The sequence below is a fragment of the Magnolia sinica genome, chromosome 1 (assembly GCF_029962835.1).
Source record: "Magnolia sinica isolate HGM2019 chromosome 1, MsV1, whole genome shotgun sequence".
Taxonomy (NCBI): Eukaryota; Viridiplantae; Streptophyta; class Magnoliopsida; order Magnoliales; family Magnoliaceae; genus Magnolia; species Magnolia sinica.
This window is the reverse complement of record NC_080573.1, coordinates 27,250,519-27,273,307: the sequence shown is the minus strand read 5'-3', so window position 1 is coordinate 27,273,307 and position 22,789 is coordinate 27,250,519. Positions and strand designations below refer to the sequence as shown.

Below are 22,789 nucleotides of genomic sequence, written 5' to 3'. Positions count from 1 at the left end.
TTGTTGCTGTTACTTGGGCTGGTCGTGGTTGTAGTATAAGAAAATTGGGCATTATTGGCGGCCAAAACCGCCCCTAAAAATCTAAAAAACCGCCAGTAATTGTTTTACCCGGTTGTACAAGTGCCACTAAAGGGGGGCGTCGTTGTATCTTTTACCGGCATTTTTTATGGCCGTCGCTATAAAGGAGACTTTTACTGGTGCTTGTTGTCCTTTACCAGCGCTTATGCTGGCTGCCGGTAAAAACTGTAAAAGCGCTGGGAAGTAAATGCGCCAGTAAAAACTATAAAAAAGCGCTGCTAAAAGTTGTTAAAAATGCCGATAGAAGCTGTTAAAAACGTCGGTTAAAGTTGTAAAATCACCAGTAAAAGATTGGAAAAAAAAAACGCTGGTAAAATTATATTTTTGCACCGCCAAAAGTTGCCAAAACGCTGGGAATGATACATAGAAACGCCCCAAAAGGCCTGCCGAGGTATCGTTTAAACATATCAAAGTGCCTATATACGTCGGTACAGATCTATCAAGGCTTCAGTAAAAGGCTCCCGACAAGCCAAGTATAATTCAAATGTCATAAAACATCGATATATGCCATTTAAAAAGCTTGGAAAACCTTTAAATATGCACTAGTAAAAACTGTTAACTGCTTGTAAAAGTGTTGACCCCGAGTTAATTATTATTTTTAATTGATTTGATTGTTTATATTGAATTGGAACCTATATTGTTTTTAAATATTTAGAACTTAAAAAATGTTATGCAATACAATTAAAAATGAATACTAAATAAATTGTATTACTTTACAATGAAAAACGTTTAATATTTACAGTAATATATTGAAAATATTCTGAATACATATAAAAAAAATTCCTCCATCTAACCATCATCTGTCTCTGCCTGCAACCTGCAAAACAAAATAATAAAAATAAATTAATTAAGTCAAATGATAGGAGAGGCCCACTCACTAGTATTCATTTTTAATTGTATCAAGATATTTATTTATTTATGTTTTATGTTAATCCTAGTAGGGATGACCTTATAAACGGCTTGGATGGCATGTCCTATCAGATTACACTTAGAAAATTGACTTAATAAGGTGGATTTGACATGTCAGGTTCAACAGCGGAAACTGAGCCAATGACTTTCAATGGCCTGCTAAGAATGTGTTCCTTCCCATACAAGTCAATGAAAGGAGAGGGGCCCACTCACTATAAGCAACAGGGTCAAACTCTAATCCAAAACTTACATGGGGCATATCCTATGATTTTCAATGGCCCACTTACATGAACTGAGGCTTAAAATTTTATGGCCATGTCTCATTTCTTATCCAACAAGCATCCATTTGCAAGGAATAGAGGTAAGGAAAATGAAGAAGAGAGGGTAGAGATCAGACCTCTAATTGGCTAATCCAATCTACAGTAGGGATTGATTCATGGGAAGATGAAGCTACAACAACCTAAAACAAACAAAGAGAAAGGGAAAAAATAAAAATAAATAGAAAAAAAAGCTGCAACAACTTATCACAAAACAAAAAAAAGAAAAGAAAAAGAGCAAAAAAAGAGCAAAAAGCATAAGGAAGAAGAAAGAAAGACAATTTTTACGTGTTAACGACCATGAAAGACACGTGTCGCTGGCAAACCTGAAAACATCATTTTCTTCTTTAGTATCAAAAGAAAAGAAAGAAAAAAAATTCAGAAGATGTGTTGCCTTGAAGGAAGAAGAACACTTACTTTATTTAGGAAGAAATATACCCCAAAATACATCCAAAAGAGAAATGTGAATATCTAACAGAGGATTATAGGCCTATCAAAACAATAAACTGATGAGATATCATAAAACTCAAAGAGAGAGAAAAAGGGTTTTTTCGAGTTTAGCATTTTAGTATAAATGCAACAATATGCATTCAGGAGGTTTGCTAATTCCACACATGTGGAGACTGCTGTCCCTGTCCATCCACACTTAGCCACATGTGTGCTTGATCAGATTTTTCCACCAGGTAGGCTACAATGTCTGTAGGACTGTAGGACTTGTGATCCTACTCCTGCAACCTTAGAAGGCTTTCTTAATGTATTATGATATTTTCTGTGTGACATTAAACAATCATTATGTGACCATTTTGTAATACCATGCTGGTAAAGAATTAGTTTTACATGCAGATGATCTCCAATTTTGGCAGCAGTCTGTCCCACGTTAGAGACACATGAATCCAATCTAGCAAAACTATCAAATAGCCCATCTACACCTTTTTCTAGCTGAAAACATGAATTTAAAATTGTAATTAAGCCAAATGTACATCACAAAATTATCTACTTTCAAAGTTACGTTGTTTATTTGGAACAGCACAGGGGAATTTCTTCTTTAAGCATGAATGAACTCTGCTACTACAATATAAGAGGAGAAATGTGAGCTTTAAGAGTAAATCAAAGTCACGCTTGCACTAATGATCTCTAACAACTTAGACTGCAATTTCAAAAAAATGTTGAATCAAATCTTAGAAGATTATGAAACTATGTGCATTTATTTGAGGCTTTCATTTCTAACTTCCTGCTGCTCGAGTAATGAACATCTCACAAAGACTTGTAACATTCCTCTCAAAATCATCTTTTGGTGTTCAAATCTGCAGTACTTTTTAGACAGACCAGACTAATGAGTAAGATTATTATTTCTTTATGATCCTAGGCCATTTTATTGTGTGGTATTTAGATTGTGTTTTAAAAACATGGCCTGCTAAGTCAATGATAATTTCCAAAACTATAGTTAGGGAAACACAATTGCAGCGGGTATGTTCATACTGCCCATGGTTTAGCTCATGAAGTGGGCCCACTACAACCCTCTTCCAATGAAATAAAGAAAGTACATAGCTAGCTACCATTCAACTCATCCGTGCCAGGGCGCATGTCAAACCAAGGCAAGGTAAGAAAGGACATGCATTGATCTCCAATCAGTACAATATCAAAATTAGTTTTTTAAAAAAAGAAGTCCAAACATTGTATATTTTTCATTTCTCAACAAGATGAGAAGTGTCATTAACCATGAAGTGAGCAAGATAATTGCAAATCCATATGCATATGGAACGTGTAAAGTTGCAAGTCCGTCCTTCAGCACATCACCAATGCAATAGCTCAATCATTCACATCTACACCGGTCCTCAATGCACCCAAAATCCAGAATGGTTGAGCAACTCATCTGTCATGACAAACAGCAAAAGCAAAGTAATGGGGAGAATGTTTATGCAAGAATGAGTTTAATCAGATCAGGTTATCTATTGTGCTGAACTTCAAGAAATACAGAGAAAATCCAGAAACTTTCACACAATGTAGCTTTTAAATAGATACAAAGATGCAATTACACAACACACAACTTCTATTAGATGAGATGTTCATTTATTTAGTTTCTTTCTTGGTTGTGAGCACTGATGACAATAGATTTCAAACACATTAACCATTTATATTGGGTCTAATTAAGAAAAAAATGTATACAAGGTTTAAAAATCAGTTTCAATGTACCATATTGTCACCACTAAAATCAGGTCATATCTCCCTGTATCAGGCCAATACAATGGATGAAACTAGTTCCATCAGGCGATACATACTGGTTTCAGATGATACTTAAAATCAGTTCTATAGCGCTTTGGGTTACATGGGCATCATGTAACAGGGGATACACACAACTTGGGTCCCATCATCATCACCTTCTCCTTGCTTTTTTGGGCTGGAAAAAGTTCAAAGTTCAATGATGGGATGCTTAATATCAACCCTCCATAGAAGTCTGGGTCCCACCCAGCCAGCACATCATGACCAGGTGGAACCTAGAATGCTTGTTTTATTTGATTTACAATGCATTTATTTATCATGCCTATTCAAATTACTTGAAAGATCCAAAAGGAAATTAAAAAAAAAGAAGAACTATTTAACATAAACAGATGCAGCTTAAACTACAACAAAAAGTCGGGAAGATTACAACTATCTAGCTTGAAAGATCCAACCTTATATGTACATATATAAATACTTAAACATCCATCCGGCATTTTAAAAAAAGGATTGATGGTGGTAAGTATGCAAACCTGCTGAAATGTAGCAGATCATATGTATTTTTCAGCTTCCTCTCAAACCTGTGAAATATTCAAGCACAATTTGAGAAAAGGAAGAAATAACTGAGAAATGGATAAGCTGTAATTTGAGAGAGGGAAGGAGATGGGCATACAGGTCAATTCTCAAGGACACTACAAACTGACAAACTATCATCAATTATAAGATGCTAAACCTTCTCCAGAAAGTAGAGATATTTAAGTAAATTATCTTTTTGATAATTAAAACATATGTTGCTAAAGTGTTTGATTTCACAGATATTCAAAGCATGTATTTTTACTATTTGTCAAAAGATAGGGATATATCAGACTTTTCGCTTCACAATCCCACAGCCATTTGATGGGCTACGGACTTGGTATTTCATCTCATGAAATCAAAATAACTATTAAATAAGGGTAGCTAATAACCTGCTTCTTCTTTTTCAGCGACACCTCTGCAGCAGCTATCTTATCTGCACACGCTTTCTCAAGATCAGATAGCATGCTCTTTTCTCTCTTCCCTGAAAACCAATGCAATCTTGCATATCAATTAACAGTACTTTTTATGTGTAAAGTAAATTTCTAAAATTGTGATGTTTCCTAGCATTCACAGTTGGAAAGTAGCCATCAGTCACATGGCAGCAACGTTGCTTTCCAGTTGAACTTGAAAGGAATATTGCTATCATTTGGAGCTCAGGTCATGAATGATGAGGGAATTAAGATTTGGTTATTTCCAAATTATTAGACTACCAATTGCAGAGCTTTGCTAAGAGAACATGCATGTGCAATAAAGCTCATGTACATGCCACAAATGTGCCAACATGGCACACGGATGCAAAATCCAATCCATCCATTAGGTTGGTCCGACCCTGTACATGTTTTCCCAAAAAATAAATCTGGTCCACTCAATACATAGGCCGCAAGATATATTACGGTGTATGCCAATATTGGAAATAGGTGGGTGTGTTAGAGAACTTCAGCCAAGATTTTCCGAGTTGTACATTTGTCTGGATCTCGGATCTATCATGTCATGCCGGCACATGAGCATTATTACAACGGAGACCAAGAACCACGCAGGTTAGGATGGGTGAGTTGGTACAAGTTGAAGGCTCTAAAAGGACAAGAGGAAGGCTCAAAAGGAGGTGGATGGAGGTAGCAAGAAAAGACTTGATGTTCTACAGTCTAACTGAAGGACTAGCCCTTGAATGGAATGGTGGAACAAGATTCATGTAGCTGATCCAAATTACTTGGGGTAAGGCTTAGATGATGATAATGATAATTGCAGGCGTTACTGGAAAGGAACTCATGAGATATTTTTTGTTTCAAAATTACAGGTATGGCATTTCCTTAAGTGGATTTGCATAAGGGCTCCATGGCCAGACTACCCCTTGTCAAGGGATACATAGTTCCATTTCCAAGGAGGGGCTCAAATGCTTGATATAAGCAAGAAACAATGAAAACAAGGAAACAAAGAAAGAAGGAATATGAGTTAAGGATTTGGAATAGAAGAGCAACGATCCCCACTTTCATAAATAAGGCGGATTTCTCTTGTTTTGAGCTTGTTTTCTGAAGCCAAACTACAACGTTTGATCTATTAATACTTTGTAAGTACTAGCTTCTTGAGTTTATTTCTTTGATTATCAAGAACTGCAATCTTGTTCCAGCAGTGGCAGTAGTGTTGAATATGTAACAGTTAAATACCTCCATCAGCATTCTCTTTGTAAGAAAAAACAAATAAATTTGTCTAAAGTTGGTTAACACAGATGGAAGAATACCATGTGCAGCTGATGGAAAAAAAAATCCATCTAAAATTGTTGAAGAAAGAAGTTAAACATAATGATCATGATGGAACTCTTAGATCAGCTTATAAAAATTTAAGCTCCCATTGCTGTGAGTGATGGTTTCCCAGTCTGGTTCAGTGTCAGCTTATAAAAATTTAAAAGCCTGCAAGTGTGCTGCTATTTTCTTGCCAATCTTCTCATAAGCTGCTTGGAACTTTGCAGACTCATTCTTCAGAGAAAATTCACACTGAAACTTATGAAACTATTAATCTTCTATTATTAACAATACAATATTTTTTTTTTTAAAAAGGAAAAAAAAGAAAAAGAAAAAGAAAAAAAGAACATGAGCTACTATACATTTTCAAGCATCCAGCTTGCAACATTCAACCTTCAAGCATTGAACATGCAACTACGAAAAAGTGTACACACACCATCGCCTACATTTGTTACCATACATCTAAAAGTACCTCGGAGGTGCCACTATTAATCTGCAAGAGCCTCAAATGTGCAAAATTGTCCATTTGCATATAAGCCATATGTGACGCAAGATCGCTCCCTATTCCAATGCATTTGACAAACAATTACAGCTCCCTATTCCAATGCATTTGACAAACAATTATGGCTCCCTATTCCAATGCATTTGACAAACAACATACAGGACATTTAAAAAAAAAAAAAAAAAACCCTAGTCCAAGATCATTTGCTATTCAGGGTGTTTGATAAACAACATACAAGATAGTAGAATAGGCCAGCATAATCAGTTTTTTCATCCTTCTAGTTTGATCAGCTCCCTTTATTGTATAAATATATTTGATGAAGCAGAAAACTGGAATAACGGTTTAAAGCATTCATGGAGATGTTGATCTAGACATAGCCTAAGCATTCAACATGGTCTTCAAATAGTTCACTTCTAAATTAGATCTATAAACTAGAATGACAGTGAGGTATTTTAGATTACCTAGGAAGATGGTCGACTCGTGAAAGCTTCAAGAAGCAACAAAATTCCTTAATGGAAGACAAATATGAGTTTCTTGGAATGCCAAGCATCTTCCCTTGCCTGTGGCTGTAATCCGTTAAAACCCACATTTTTTAAATGTGACTCAATCATCTATTATTTCTACTGACCTTGCAGAAAGAAGTCTTTTCCGAAATAACTGATCTCCCCCACGAGAAAATGGGCGTCTACCAACAACGCTGAGCTTTAATGTGGGAAAATCCAAATGACAATAACCAACATGCTGTTCACCGAGACTGATCATCAATGAAGACAATTTTCGCAATTAAGATGAGGCTCTTCATTTTCTCCAATGATTAGTAAAATACAGTTCTTAGAATTGTAGTCTGTGAATTGCCATGCCAATGATGGAAACTTTTAGATTTATGAAAGCCACAATTGGCCTGTCACTAAAATTTCTACAAATACAAAATAAAACAAAACAAAACAAAAAAGCAGCAGTATATTTTGTTGATTTTTGAATATGTTGCACCTGATAGCCATTTTATTCAGCTTTCAGCTGACCGACCTATCTCAATTTGAATAGAATTATGTAGATCAGATTCAGCAGAGACAAAACTTAGCCTGAATTTATTCAGGATGAAATCCTCAAACTATTTTTACATTTTTACAAAAGAAGTGAGAAATGTTTTGAAGTAACAATAAGGTTAAGGTAATCATGAAAATCTGGGAGGAAGAATATTTGAATAGAACCGTTGAATAAAGAGTTTATTTTCCACTTACCAAGAAGAGCATTTACTAGACCCCCAGAACTGGTCTCTAGTGACCAAGAATCGTCACCATTCCTAACAGCAAAGAATGGAAGCCTGTTAATCACCATCAATATTTGTTGTTTTAAAGGCCTTGTGTCTTTGTTTTTACATCCCATGGTGAGCGTGCTGGCTACTATAGTTGCTTCTATAACTTCTTCCTCGTGAAGAACTCCCCAGTCATTACCCTCTCTTAAATTCAATTCATGCTCAGAGAAGTCCAATCAGATCTCCTTAACACCCTTCTCTCAACAAGCAAAGAAAAAGTTCAGATACTCAGCAAATAAAAGATAATTAAAAACTTGTGTGCATGTTAAAATTACTAGAATCTCTTATTGGTAACTACTTGAAGCTCTTACTGCTTTCTATTAAACCATTCAGCTTCAGGGAGCAAACACAATTTGTTTTTATATTTACCAAACTAAAGAAAAGATCAACATTTCTAATTTTCTATCCCCAAATCAAACTAATCGAGTTATGTGAAGCCAAATATGAGAAACTGCCCTTAGTACACATAAGCAATGAATCAGACTTGCAGGAATTTAGCGACTGTGTGGGGACACGTCATTCACTGATCTTAACATCCTCAATCATCCCAGTATTTGTTAACCCCCACCCATGGGATAGTTGAAGACTCTGGTCAGCCCATGGTTTTAAGACTCGGACGGGTTACGCGACTCACCAAAAAGACTCAGTGGGATCTGATTCAGTTTGGTACGATGAGCCAAGTAGACAATTCACTCACGTACACACTCACACCCCATGGTCTCAAAGAGGCGTGATATAAGGACCCGATGTTGGTTTATACTCCATTTCATCTGCTGCCCAAAACGGAAGGGACAGGGCTACCCAATCAGAATCTATCCATCTTGGCCAACCTTGTCCAAACAGGACCTCAACAATAATCTCTTGGTTGAAGCATTTATTCAGACATGTAGGAGACCATGGACAGCGGCAGATATGGCTGCCACTGCCATGGTTGCTGTCCAATTTCTGGCCATTAAAAGATGAAATAAGAGAGAAAGAGAGAGTATCTTTCACTTCGTGTGGTCTGATTTCTTCTATTCACGTCAGCTATTGGAGGGAGATCGATCAATGGTTGCTTCGAAGAGAGCGAACTGGGAGAGACGTCAATGGAGAGGGAGGGAAATCAGGGAGATCGAGAGATGGAGGGAGATGAAGGGAGAGAAATCGAGGAAGGCAAAGGGTCGGACAAGAGAGAGAGAGAGATCGAGGAAGGGAGAGGGCCGGGAGAAGCGCACGGGACAAGAGAGAGGAGGGAGTTTGCGTGCGCTACGAAAATGAAACGTCTCTACGTTTTTGGTTTTAGTACCGTCGATTCACCAGCGCCCACATTTCAAAAATAGGGGCGTTTTTGGACGGCTGCTGGTGATTCCAGTGATCACCGGCAGTTATACATGGCCGCCAGTGAAAATAGGCGCCAGGAATGGCGCTTTTTCTTGTAGTGTTGGCACCTGAGGTCGGGTTCGTACTCCGACTCTTCTTTGGGGAGTTTCTTATAATCTCTTTATTTCATTCTGGGTGTCAGGTAGTTCGATTTTACCTATAACAATTATAATTTGTGGAAGTTTTTAAGATGAATCAATAAAGAAGCAGCACCAAATGATCAGACGTCAAATTCATACCTTGATCTGAAACTTCATACTCAAAATCCTCAAATCAAATTGCCAAATTAAAACCCTCAAATACAAAAGGCCCAAATCAAATACAAAAGTCCCAAATCAAATGCATAACTTGATCGGAATCAGAGAAGAGAAAATAAATACGATCTATGGCAAGGAAAATAACCAAACAATCAAAGAGAAAGGGGTAGGACAGAGAGCTGTTCGTCATCTCGAGTACCAGAGGAAAAAGAGAGAGAGTTACGAAAATGTTTTTATTAAGTGAAACTTTTGGCTGAAAATTAATCTAAAGGTGTAATGGTGGGACTGGGTATGCACCGCTACAATGTCTTGTATATTGCAAAAAGTATATGGCGAGAAATGGCGATGGTGGGAAATGGGATACAACAGATGGTCGGAAATGAGATACAACGGCAGGCGTCATGATGCACCACCGCGACTCGCATTCAACCCAAAAAAAGTTGCCAGGAAATGATGGCGTTGGCGGGAAATTGTCTACAACGGTCGACGTCAGAATCCACCTATACATGGGCAGGTGCGAGAAGGGATACAATGGCAGATTTAGGATTGGCCATTATATATATATACAGCTAAAAATACATGCAGGAATGGTGGTGGTGTGGGAAGATGGGTTCCAACGGTGAATTCTACGGAAACAGATTGGCCACTCCCCTGCCACCAGCCCGGTGGCTGGTGATCGGTGCTCTGTGGGCCCTACCATGATGTATGTGTTTCATCCATTCCGTTCATGCATTTTTGCAGATCATTTTAGTATTCGACCCCAAAAATGAGAGGGATATAAATTTCAGGTGGACCACACGACAGGAAAATCATAGTGATCGGATATCCACCATTAAAATCGTCCTAAGGCCCACTGTATTGTTCATTTGACATCCAATCTGTTGATTGGGTCATACATACCCAGATGAATAGAAAGAACAGAGATCAGCTCGATCCAAAACTTTTATGGGCTCCAAAAGTTTTTTAATGGTCGGCGTTCATTCAACACTCTTTCCTGTAATGTGGTCCACTTGAGATTTGGATATACTTCATTTTTGGTCTCATATCATAAAATGATCTAGAAAAATAGATGTACGGTGTGGATAAAACACATACATTATGGTGGGGCCATTGGCTGGTGGCAGGGGGAGTAGCCAATCCGTTTTCGAATTCCACGATCCGGTTAAATGTCACCCAGATATAGCAGTGGAGATCATGTTTCCCCCGTGATAGGCGCTCATGTAAAGGCGGATATCACTATCCGGGGACGCGGATTACCAACTGACAGGTTGAGTAGCGAGATCGCTACTGAAGTGGCGTCAGCAAGTTACGTGGGTCCCACCATAATGAATGTGTTATATCCACACAGTTCATCCCTTTGGAGAGATCATTTTAGGACATGAGTCAAATAATGAGGCAGTTAAAAATCTGCAAGTGACCCACTACAGAAAACAGTGGAGAAAGTGACATCCACTGTTGAAACCTTCTTAAGGTCCACCATGATGTTTATTTGAGATCCAATCCGTTAATAAGTTAAAAAAACATTATAAAAGGGAAACAAATATATATCAGCTTGACGGAAAACTTTCATGGCCATTAGAAGTTTTTAATGGTGGGAGTCACCCTCTCTACTGCTTTCTATGGTGGGGTCCATTGGAGCTTTGAATCTTACTCATTCTTTGGCTCATGCCATAAAATGTTCTCTCCAAATGGATGGACGGTGTGGATACAAAACATACATCATGGTGGGGCCCACGGAACTTGGTGACGTCACTTCAGTAGCTAGTCTCGCTGGACGGTGTGGATACAAAACAAACATCATGGTGGGGCCCACGGAACTTGGTGACGTCACTTCAGTAGCTAGTCTCGCTGCTTAACCTGTCAGTAGCTAATCCGCGCCAACTATCCGGAGCTGCAGCTTGCATGGTACGAACAATGGGGCAGGATATTCCGCAGCTATATGGTACTTAAAACAGTGGATTTTTTCGTCTGCGCCAAAATAGTCTACTACTGTTGTAGTGACTATTCGGATGCCCTAGCCTAGTTTTACCAAGGAGTCGGGCCTAGATGGGTACATGCTATGGAACCCATGCTCCACCCTCACATCATCATCCCAAATCGGCACAAGCATCCTTGAAGGTCCTCATGTCACTCCAACGGTAACATGGTCCCATCCCATATCATGATGTCTCTACGTCCAATCCTGCCGAACACATCATCATCACCCATCCAATTTGAAGAAGTGCATACATATATATAACAAAGTCAAGACGTGAGAACGTGAGAACTTTCAAAGAAACAGCCACAGCTGATGTTGAACAGTCATGCTTTGGAATCATTCCGAGTCTGGGGTTGATTATTAGGCAGGAAGATAATGTGTTTTATCTTATTTGCGTATGTAAACGGCAATTTGCATATGTAAATGCGTGCAAGAAACGTGCCCTTATCTACTGCCAACCGGATGCAAAATCGTGAAAAGACAAACATTTTCATATCTGATGTTAGTAATTCCACGAGCGCATGTACGCTATTCACATCCACGCACTGGCGCCTATGGTTATGTGAGTCACCTATATACTTGTATGAACAATGTATCATGAAACAATCTCATTAACAATTAAAATCAATCAACAAATCCAATTTGCCGAGTTAAAAGCTCAATTAAGCTGTTAATTTGATTTTAGTTTTCTTAATCAGCAATTTAAGTACAAAACAGGTGAATCTTCTTTACATGGCGAGGGTATGTCTTCTATATCTCTCTTCGGTTGAAGCCATCTACCATAAGAGTTACGCACAAGCCCCTTGTTTGCCTGTTGGTACCAGGACTCCGGTATCCTCAGCTCATTCACCAGCATTCCACATGCTTTATTCACCAATGCCACGTCCCGCCTAGCGTCCACACGGAGGCCAGTTGCTGAACTACTGAAACCATCCACTAGATGAAGGTATGTCTCTAGGCTGTGTGCACCAAGCATATTGAGTCCGCGCTTTAGATAAGGTGACACTCGAGTGTCCAGCTTCAATTCAGTCCCCACATGTGTGTACAACCAGTCGAGTGTCCCGGTAATCTCTTCAAATCTCTCAAGGCGCTCGTTGAAAATGATCCCAGGCATTCTTGGGACCACATCTTGCTTAATCACGACCCGCAATGTTTTCACTTGCATTTCCTTGAGCCTATCTCTAAATGCATTGTTACCAACTCGTGGAGCCCCGAACGAAATGACACTGATCGGTAGGTCGGGGAGGGATGAGGCAGCCTCATGAGCATTGAGGAGAGCTAGGGCCCCACCTAGGCTGTGGCCAGTGATGGTGAGGCCCACCTCTTCACCCCTATCCTTGTACAAGTTAAGAAGCTTTCTCACTTCCCCCATCACTTGTTCTGATGCACTTGACTTGTTGTACCTAGTTGAGTCACACTTGGATGTGTAAATGCTATAGAACCCATGTTCCACCCTCACATCACCATCCCCAATGGGCTCAAGCTTCCTTTGAAGGTCTTCATACCACTCCAAGGGTGCTACCGTCCCACGCCATGCCACGACAATGTCTCTACGTCCAATCCTCCGTGACTCATCATCATCGCTGACTGCTACATAGCCCATCCAATTGGAATCGTTGCTCCAGGAGTGTGCCAAGTGGGACCGCTCCATCCAACCAGGCAAGTCAATGTGGGCCATGGCATAAATGTATTTGGACACTTTGTAACCATGCTTAGTGAGGCCCAGTTGCTTGAAGAGCCTCTGCGAGTTGTAACGACAGCTCCCACAGTATTCAGAGAACGAATCGAAGTCGAATGCATCATAGGTGGCTTGTGCAAATTCCCCATACTTTACGATCTCCCGTCGGATCCACGGGTGCAGCGGGTCAATCAGGTGGTCCCAATTGGATAAACTATGGATCCCGTGACATTTCACAGGGATATCTTCCTTGGGGGACATTGTCGGTGTCATCTGATCAACGTCCACCTCTGGCAGATATGATGGGGCAATGGTGTCGGGTCCACTACTTAGAAAGGTGCCTAAATGGAGATCGATGAGATTTGAGAGAACTTGGGGGAGATGTATGCTCCGATTGGGCCTCTCATTACGTCGTGGATCGACTGAGATCCCCAGTCTGGCACGGATCCCATGGCTGGCCTGATTCCTGCTCTGACAACCGTTGGGAATGGGGTGATGAAGATGGATGCTGGGCCTGACTGAATTCATGATGCGAGTCCCAGAAGATCTCTTGGTGTTTTTGTTTCGGATCTTGAAAATTGGAAAGATTTTGGTAGTCTATGGACGTGAAGAAGGGTATATATAAGAAAGTACGTTGGACCTTTCAAAGAGACGGCTACAACTGCTGTTGAATGGTTATGAATTTGACTGAGCATTAGGAATAACCACTAGCCGTTGAATAGTCATGTATTTGACTACACATTCGTTGAAAGCTTCCCGTACATGATAGGAGCCACCGAGTTGGATCGGAATCCTACTTCCGGAAAATAATCTTTTGGGTTTGATGTTAATGTTATTACCATTCAGGTTATCAGTTTGTAAAAGTGGCCCCTGATTCAATGATCTAAGCCTTTGATACGATAGACTTTTTGGTAGATGATCAACCCACCAAAACATCACCCGATTGGAAGTTCCTAGAAATTTAATATTTCGCCTTCTCTTTGGTGAATGTGAACGGTTGTTGTATTGCTTCTTAACCTTCCATTTATTGGCCGCCTGTTGTAGGGTTAATGATTATTTCCAGGCTGAGTTAACGAACGATGGATCTTGCCCTCAGGGAACCTACTAGGAATTAATAGGATTCTGCACATTTGCCAGCATGGTGCAGTTGTGGAAGATCCTGTCCTTCAGCAGGTGGGCCTTTCAGGAGGAACCGACTTGTATTTGGAATATGCACCGACGGTCCACCCTTTTGATTTCATTTCTGTTATATGGGAGATCTACCCGAAGAATATTTTGGTCAATAGAAAAAAAAGAAAAAAGAAGCTAACACGAGCCGTTGTTGACTGAGGAAAAGCGTGTGTACGTTAACGCGTTCCGAAGAGTCAACGAGTAGCAGGTAAGTTTGATCCAGGCCGTCCGTTAAAAATGTATGCCAGAGAAGAAGAGAGAGAGAGGCATGTGAACCGCACTCGTCACCACTTTTCTTTTCTTGGGTGGGTGATATTCGGAAACGACTACATCATTTTAAGTGAAGTCGATTGCATCCAGCCCCGCCTTGGACGAAAATCCGTACAAGGGCTTTGTGGGGTCCACCGTGATGTATAGGTTTTATCCACGCCGTCCATCCATTTTTCCATATCATTTTAGGGCTTGAATTCAAAACTGAGGCAGATCCAAGGTTCAAGTGGACAATATAGTGAAGATTAAACACCCATCATTAAAAACTTCTTGACAGCTGAGAAGTTTTGGATCAGCTGAAATATGTTTTTTTCCCTTCATCCAGGTTTATATGACCTTATGAAGAAGTCGGATGGAAAATAGACATTGCAGGTTGTAAGGTTTCAACTGTGGCTGTCATTACCACCGTTGCTTTCTGCGGTGTGGCTAACTTAAGCCATCAATCTACCACATTTTCAGGTTCATATCCTTAAATGATATGAAAAAATAGATGGAAAATAGACATTGCAGGTTGGAAGGTTTCAACTGTGGCTGTCATTACCACCGTTGCTTTCTGCGGTGTGGCTAACTTAAGCCATCAATCTACCACATTTTCAGGTTCATATCCTTAAATGATATGAAAAAATAGATGTACTGTGTTGATAAGGTTATTATTTGGAATATCCCACTATCTTTTTTTCCTTTTTTTAATTTTTTTGTAGAAAATGGTATGTGATTTTTCGTTTCCACACTTTATTATACACAAATTAGGATACCTAAAACTTTTACATACCCACAATCACATGCATCTTATTTTAATTTTCTTTATTTCACCAACTCGGGTCCTCAAACCCTATGTTGTTTGGCTTGACACTGTACACTCTCTGTATTCTTTTACTACTTTTCTATTTTTCTTTATTTCGCCTATTCAGGTCATGAAGCCGACTAAAGTATGAATTAATTGTATAATATTTGAAGTCTCTCTTGAATCTCCTCAAAAATCAAATAGTCTCGTAAAGTAGAGGTTGTGCATCACACAAGAGGAAAATAGTGTCCAACTCCTTCATTTTCCATAACCACCCAAAAGCTATAGTGCCGACCAACTCAAGAGTCACTCTGCAGGTTCTAGTCAACTGTAAATTTTGAAGCTTCACTCTGACTAGTAACAACGCCAGATTAAATGCATTTTTACTACTTAGCATCCCCACATTTAAATCAAACCAAAACTGAACTAATTGAGAGGAGAAAGTTTAGGATGTGGGGGCATTTTCCATGCTCATGTGGGAGGCGTTTACACTAGGTTAAGTGGGCTACACAATATCACAACTTCAGTTAGTTAAGTATGCCATACAACATCACAAGTTTACCTAGTTAAGTTCCTACATAATATTACAACTTCACTTAATTTGGGGTGGCTTGTGTCCAATTGGCAGTGTGGATTAAACACAATAGAAATGCGGGTCCCATTGTTTATAAGGATAACATGGATATAAAATACATCATGGTGAAACATACTGTCTAAGTGGATAGTGGGGCTATACAACACATCATGGTGGACCACACTGTCCATTGGACAGTGGCCACAATGCACGATGGGTCTCACTTCAAGCAAGCCACAAATTAAAATTTGGATCAAGCTAATATTTGTGTTTTAGTTCACTAAGTAGGAATGAATGTAACAACCCAAGATTTTATTTCTCGTGTACAACACGAAAAACTGAATTCCATAGGAATAATTTAATTAAGAGAAAGTATAATTACTTTAGATATTCCTTATAATCATATAATTTCATATATTCCATGCCAATTGTGAAATAAATGACGAAAAAATTAAATTTCATTTCATTGAAGTAATTATTCTGAGTCCATTCATCATCATTACATTAATATATTACATGCTTAGTCTTTCAATGAGACTTATTACATTTTAAAAAAAAAAAAAACAAACTAATCTTAAAAATAAAGTTAAGTAAAATAATAATCTCTCTTAAATCACTTCAACTTCATCATCGATCATCCGTCGCCAAGGACCATCATAATTTTTATCTTGAAACTCTGGCTCATTCTTTGGATCGTCGCATGCACAATCTATGGTTGTTTTTTCAACAAGAAGAATAAGTTACCTAGGTTCAACTCAGTGAGGGGACCCCTCCAAGATTATCACAATAATAATACATTTAATTCATAATTAACAAGCCAAAACATCCATAATAAAATATTGATTAATGTAATGCATGATATGCATGCTTTCATGAAAACACCATGACTAAATAAGACGGTGAAGAGGGAACTCTCCATTACAACTTCAACGTTAGTCACTAGTCACAAGACTTATGTGAAGTAGTAACCTCCCGTTACAATCTCATATGTGAAGTCGAAAACCCCCATTACAACTTCACACTAAAAAAATCTAACTAATGAAAGTGAGAAACCCCCATTACAACTTCCATTAGATAGTGTACAACTGAAAGTGGGAACCTCTCATTACAACTTTTATTGTAAAACCCATGAGGTTTATCCATCAAGTCGGATCCCAATGAATACATGAGATTAAACCAATCATTTAATTAATTTAGTTTAATATTCATTCTTTTTTCTTTTTTTCTTTTTTTTGGTTTAATATTCATTCGGTTTAACAATACCCGCACTTAATAAGTCACCACCTCACCCCATCACCATTCTTTCATGGATTCATCATAAAAGGGATTTTCTTATGATGTGACATTCCAATTACATATGTCCATCATCACAATATCACATGGGCGTTCCATGTCCATCATTATAGCATTTTCTTCATGAAACATACATAATTTCCTCATAGTTCTATCGTATCCATGATTTCATCAATAATTCCATATTCAAATGTCCAAACGTGTATCAAACTCATACGTAACAAAAATTCTAGCAATATATCATCACATAATTCTTTCCACATAGTTCTATCATATTCATATTTTCATCCATAATTTCATGTTTAAACGTCCAAACATGTAACATACTCATACTAAACCAGAATTCTAGCAATAGATCATCACATAATTTTCACATTATGCATCATTGAACACTATCCATAAACATCACATAATTTTGGCCAAATCATACTATATCATATAGAGTTCATATACGCTAACCTAGTAGGAACACTTTGTAAAATCGAAGGGCTAGGTCGCCTCAACAGGTTTACTCACTGATCTATACATCCTCATATTCCACATCATAAGACACCAATTTAGGCATAATAGGGTCACATGACAAAACTAGGTAATGTTTCCATCATCAATGACACATAGTTTATGAACCCTACATCACATAGTTAGGGTTTATAACCATACATAGTTCAATTCTCCATCAAATTTCATCCAAACGTGAATTCAATCAAACATCATCAAATTTATAGCAATAAAACACAATTAAATAGAAAGTTAATAAGAATTTCATAGATTATAGCAACAATCAAATAAATAAGGAAAACAATATCTAGATTTGTGAGAAAGCTAGCTAGAATTGGGTATAAGCCTAAATGGATTCCTCACCTTAGCCTAAGATGAAAACCCTATGTTAAATTTCGATAGAGGAGGTGACTACATGAATTATGGAAGCATACTCGAGCTAGGGAGGAGTGTCCACACATATGGACATGGAAAGGGGAAGAAGAGGGTTAGGCCTCCTTACCTAGGATGTCTTCTCTCTCTCTCTCTCTCTCTCTCTCTCTCTCTCTAAGTGTGAGAGGGCTGGACAAGAGGTGGGACGTGTGGCTAAAGGGAGTTTGTTCGTTAACCCCAAGTGCAAGGTTGCGATGTAGTAATAACTCGTTGAGACCGAGATTGAATCCACATGAAAATTCACATGGAATGGGGAACACGACGTATAACTAATCAAAGTTTAGATGCTTGTCTAAGTTTTTAATCCCGCGAGAAAAAGAGAGTTTTAAACACTAATAATGAAAGACTAAAGATCCAAGAATCCACTTATAGTAATTTCAATATCAATTTATTACCGATTCAATGTATATCTCAATTAGAATCGAAGTCCTATTATATCCAATCGGAAGATAATTTTGTTAAATTATTCATAAACATCAAGAAGAATATGATTTCAATCGATTAATTTTCTTATGAAGTATTTGGATTTCAGTCACAAGAAATCAAAAGTATTTAAAGCACCCATAGGCAACATTTGATCAATCAATTATTGAGATTAAACCATTTTCTAATTCAGGCTAATCAATTGTTAGATGAAAGTATTCATTGTGCCCGGAGTGCACAACAAATCTTGACTTAAACAACTCAAGGACTTAAAGTAAGTTCAAACCAAACCAATCTAATATCCACATTCAAAATAATGTCATTGAATATAATAAACTAATACTGAAATTAACTACATGCTTTGTCCCTTAACCTTAACTAAGAGATTAGCTGACCATAACTAATTCAAAAGAAAAACATAAAAACTAACTAGAATTGAAGGATTGAGAAGGAGGGAGGACTCCTTGAAGCTCCAAAATTCCTTTCTCTACTCTTCTTACCCAAATTTTTGCTTAAAAGCTCATAAAACATTCCTTTATATAGGCTTTGTTTGGACCAACTTTAAAATCGACTCATATTTACGTAGTTAATGTAGCTTTTTTTTTTTCCTTTCGAAAAATTGGCTGTATATATATCATGAAAAGAATAAACAACCACACACCAATTCGGGCTTTGCTAGGGTAGCTATTGCAGCTTCGATGGTATCGAAGTCCCATCGAAGTGTCTAAGTGAAAATAGGAAACTGTCCAATAACCGATCTTCAAATTTGTAGAATTTCTCGATGGTATCACACCTCATTTGATGGTATCGAACTTGGCTTGATGTCATTAAACACTTCTTCGATGGGATTGAGGTTGCACGATTATGTCTAGCAAGAAACTAATGATTTTCTGATTTTTACGATGGAATCGAGGTTTCTTTGATGACATCGAACACTTACTTCGATGTCCTCAAACATGCCATCGATGGCATCAAAGTGTTGATTTATACACTTTCGAATTTCTACACTTTTAAGTTTTCAATTTTCTTCATTTCTTACTTGGTTTCCTTAGATATTGTACTCTTGAATTCTTCAATATTTACCTCCATAGATTCAATCCTCATCTTAGTAGTTATTGGAGTATTAAATCATCACTTTAAGTTTCTTTTTATCCTTACCTTTAAAAACCACCTTGCAAGAGAAAACAAGTGTATTTAGATCAATTAAGCACATTCGTGTTAATAAAATCAAGGTATAACAAGAGAAAAACATATAATATTTCACACTCGATAGAGTGGAATAGGGAGAGGAGTGTGTACACCCCTTTATGCATGTGGTGTACGTTCACACCTCCCACTCTAATCGAGATACTCATAAAAGCAATTTTTGGTCATTTTTTCTAATTACAATTCGCTTATCATGTTTAACATGAGGAATAGAGTCAGGATACATTATTTTCTTGGTAATCCACTACCTAGATTGTCCGATCTTGAAAAATGGCTCGATAGATGCTAAAATGGACTTCTTCTTGATATAAGGGTCCATGCATGATGATCATGGTCCAAAATTTGAAAAAAATGTGTAGTAATGATAGGTAAATAATTGGTAAAAATTTGGTGGATGATTAATGGTGAGAAATGTCTAAATTTATAATTTCTCCTTTTGTGTCGAAATGTAGAAACCACTTTAAGCTGGTCATCATCTGATGATGTAGGATGATAGATTGGGGATTGAATTTTGGCATAATCTTATATTCATATGAGGCTAAGGCATGCTGAAAATTTAAGTTGCGATTGAAAATGATAAGTGGGTCAATTGAAAGGTACATATTTGGAAAGATTTGATAAGCTTCGTTATTTCTTATGGCATAACTTGGAGCTTAAGAAAATGGTTATCAAGATAAGACACTCGTATCTTATATTCAATCTACATGATGGGTGATTCAAGTCACTTACATGAAAAGAAACATTTGATTGTGACTATCCATTAACTTTCTTTGCTTAATGAACACTAAAATCAAGGGTCAACGGGCTGATTTGGTATTTGGACAACTTCTACTATGATCCAAGGGTTAAAATTCGACGTGTAGAGCTCATTTATAATAGATAGGTATGAGATACAATTTTAGGTTAAACAAATTATGAAAAGTATGTTATCTAGAAATTAAAGGTTTGGCTTAATGACATTTTTATAATTATTTCTTAATCGAGAGTTTTACAAAATCTAACATTTTTATATGTTTTTAAGCATGTTTCTAAGAAATTCTTACAAAAGAACTCTTATCTAAATCATCATAGATAAAAAGTTATTGACCAAATAAGTTAAAATTCACATTAATTAAAAAAAAATACACCTATCAAACAACAGGCTAAATATAGGATACAACAGTAACATCTATGATATTTTTTTTTTCTACACACACACACAAACCCCCACACACTCACGCCGAAGTGGGATTTCACCACCTATGGATACTTGAACCCTTGACCGGGTGTTGAAACTCCTAAGAGTTTACCACTGGGGTAAGGGTGTTACAATGGCCTTATAAATGATATAAATGACGTATAATGTCACACCCCGAAATTCAGATACAAGGTGTGCACCCTCAGACCCAAGTTACAGCACATGACTTGTACACCATGTGTATAAAACCATTTCTTCAAACCATTTTCAAGAGGCTTAGTTAAAATGTACACTAAGTTTTTAAACTCAAACCTTAAGCAAAGCATCTCACATTCATTTATTTCAATCACATACACATATATCCACCATCATGATTATTTATGAGTATTCAATCCACATATTGATAACATTCATAAAAGTTAATCACCACTACCAAAAAAATGGGCAAAGGCTACGGATTTAATCCGTAGCCATAGACCTAAGGCTACGGATTACGTCCATAGCTAGTCCGTAACACGACCGTCATCGTAGGTGCCATAACGATAGGTCTGGAACCTATGGCTACGGATTAAAACCGTAGCTATAGGTCTATGGCTACGAATTAAATCCTTAGCCTTTTCCCCTGTAGCAAAAAAAATAAACAGTTATAGATATTATTTGTAGCTGAAAGTCCGTAGCAATAGGCCAAAATTTAAAAGGCTACACCTATTTGATTATTGGCTACGGATTTAATCCGTAGCTATATGTTAAATAGCTACAGATATAATTCATAGCAATTATATCTGTAGCAAAAACTTCAAACAGCTACGGATATTATTTGTAGCTGAAAGTCCGTAGCAATATGCCAAAATTAAAAAGGCTACACCGTCTGACTAGTGGCTACGGTCAGTATCCGTAGCTATTTTGTACATTGAAAAATTAAATCACCTGTTCATTCAATTACCACCTGTTCATTCAATTATCACTTGTTCATTCAAATACCACCTATACAATCATTCATTCATTCAATTACAATCATCTATTCATTCAATTACAATTACAATCCTTCATTCATTCAATTACAATTACAATCCTTCGTTCAATTAATTACAATTACAATCAATTACAGTTACAAATACAATAATGCTGAAAATACAAATCTTTGGCTTCATTAGAGAAATGTGCTCGACTTAACCGAATTTCAGCAGCTTCGTATATTCCATCATCCTACAAACAGTCATGTCATTCATAAATTAGAATGTCCATTAGAGAAAAGAAAGACAGTGAAAGAAGTGCATCACGTATAACCACTTTTTTTTTTTCTTAATGAATTAAAAAAAAAACTCAAAGAGGAATGAAATTGACACAAAAGAAATGGTCTCACCATATGATTATAGGTTTAGGTTTGGTTTAGGTTTAGGTTATAGGTTTAGGTTTAGGTTAGGCTATAGGTTATAATTGAGTTTAGGTTATAGGTTAAGGTTTAGGTTATAGGTTTTGGTTTAGGTTTAGGTTAAGGTTTAGGTTATATATTATAGCTTTTGGGAACTTGATTACAGGTTAAGGTTTAGGTTTAGGAAATCGGGTTCGGGTTCGAGATCGGGTTTAGGTTTGGGCTTTCAAGTTTAGGTTTAGGTTAGGGAGTTGAGATTAAAATTAGGTGTAGGTTTGGGTTTAAGAATTTGAGAATACATTTAGGTTTTAAGTTTAGGTTTAAGTTAAAGGTTTTAGGAAAGGTTATAAGTTTAGGTTAGGTTTATGTTTAGGTTTAGGTTTAGGTTATAGGTTATAGCTTTAGGGAATTGAGAATGGGTTATGGTTTAGGGAAAGGTTAGGTTTAGGTAATAGGTTTTGGGATTTGAGAATAGTTTTAGGTTATAAGTATAGGTTTAGATTAGGTTATAGGTTAAGGTTTAAGGATTTGAGTTTAGGCTATAGGTTTAGGTTTAGGTTTAGGTCTAGGTTGAGTTTTATAGAATTGAGTTTAGGTTATAGGTTTAGGTAATAGGTTTTGGGATTTGGGAATAGTTTTAGGTTATAAGTATAGGTTTATGTTAGGTT

At 37.5% G+C, this 22,789-nt stretch overlaps 2 protein-coding genes across 11 annotated transcripts; both read right to left on the bottom strand.

The window, feature by feature from the left end:
- Positions 1-648: 648 nt before the first annotated feature.
- On the bottom strand, positions 649-9,474 carry LOC131243506 (uncharacterized). 10 transcript variants are annotated; one of them, XR_009170102.1, is made up of 9 exons: positions 9,249-9,474; positions 7,577-7,844; positions 6,964-7,089; positions 6,797-6,895; positions 4,487-4,578; positions 4,055-4,102; positions 2,314-2,372; positions 1,722-1,794; positions 654-1,447 (listed from the first exon to the last, which is right to left on the bottom strand). XR_009170102.1 is itself a non-coding variant. In XM_058242902.1 (4 exons), exons 1-3 carry the CDS (start codon positions 7,719-7,721, stop codon positions 1,723-1,725), a joined length of 309 nt encoding a protein of 102 aa, XP_058098885.1. In that variant the 5' UTR covers positions 7,722-8,206; the 3' UTR covers positions 1,517-1,630; position 1,722. The 10 variants fall into 10 exon arrangements, 1 of the variants encoding a protein (XP_058098885.1); XR_009170104.1 differs by lacking the exon at positions 9,249-9,474 and having other exon boundaries at positions 653-1,447; positions 6,964-7,076; positions 7,577-8,206; XR_009170101.1 differs by lacking the exon at positions 9,249-9,474 and having other exon boundaries at positions 655-1,447; positions 7,577-8,206.
- Positions 9,475-11,717: 2,243 nt separating this feature from the next.
- Positions 11,718-13,493, bottom strand: LOC131238423 (phospholipase A1-Igamma1, chloroplastic-like). Its single transcript, XM_058236201.1, has one exon. It carries the CDS (start codon positions 13,448-13,450, stop codon positions 11,939-11,941), a length of 1,512 nt encoding a protein of 503 aa, XP_058092184.1. The 5' UTR covers positions 13,451-13,493; the 3' UTR covers positions 11,718-11,938.
- Positions 13,494-22,789: the final 9,296 nt, after the last annotated feature.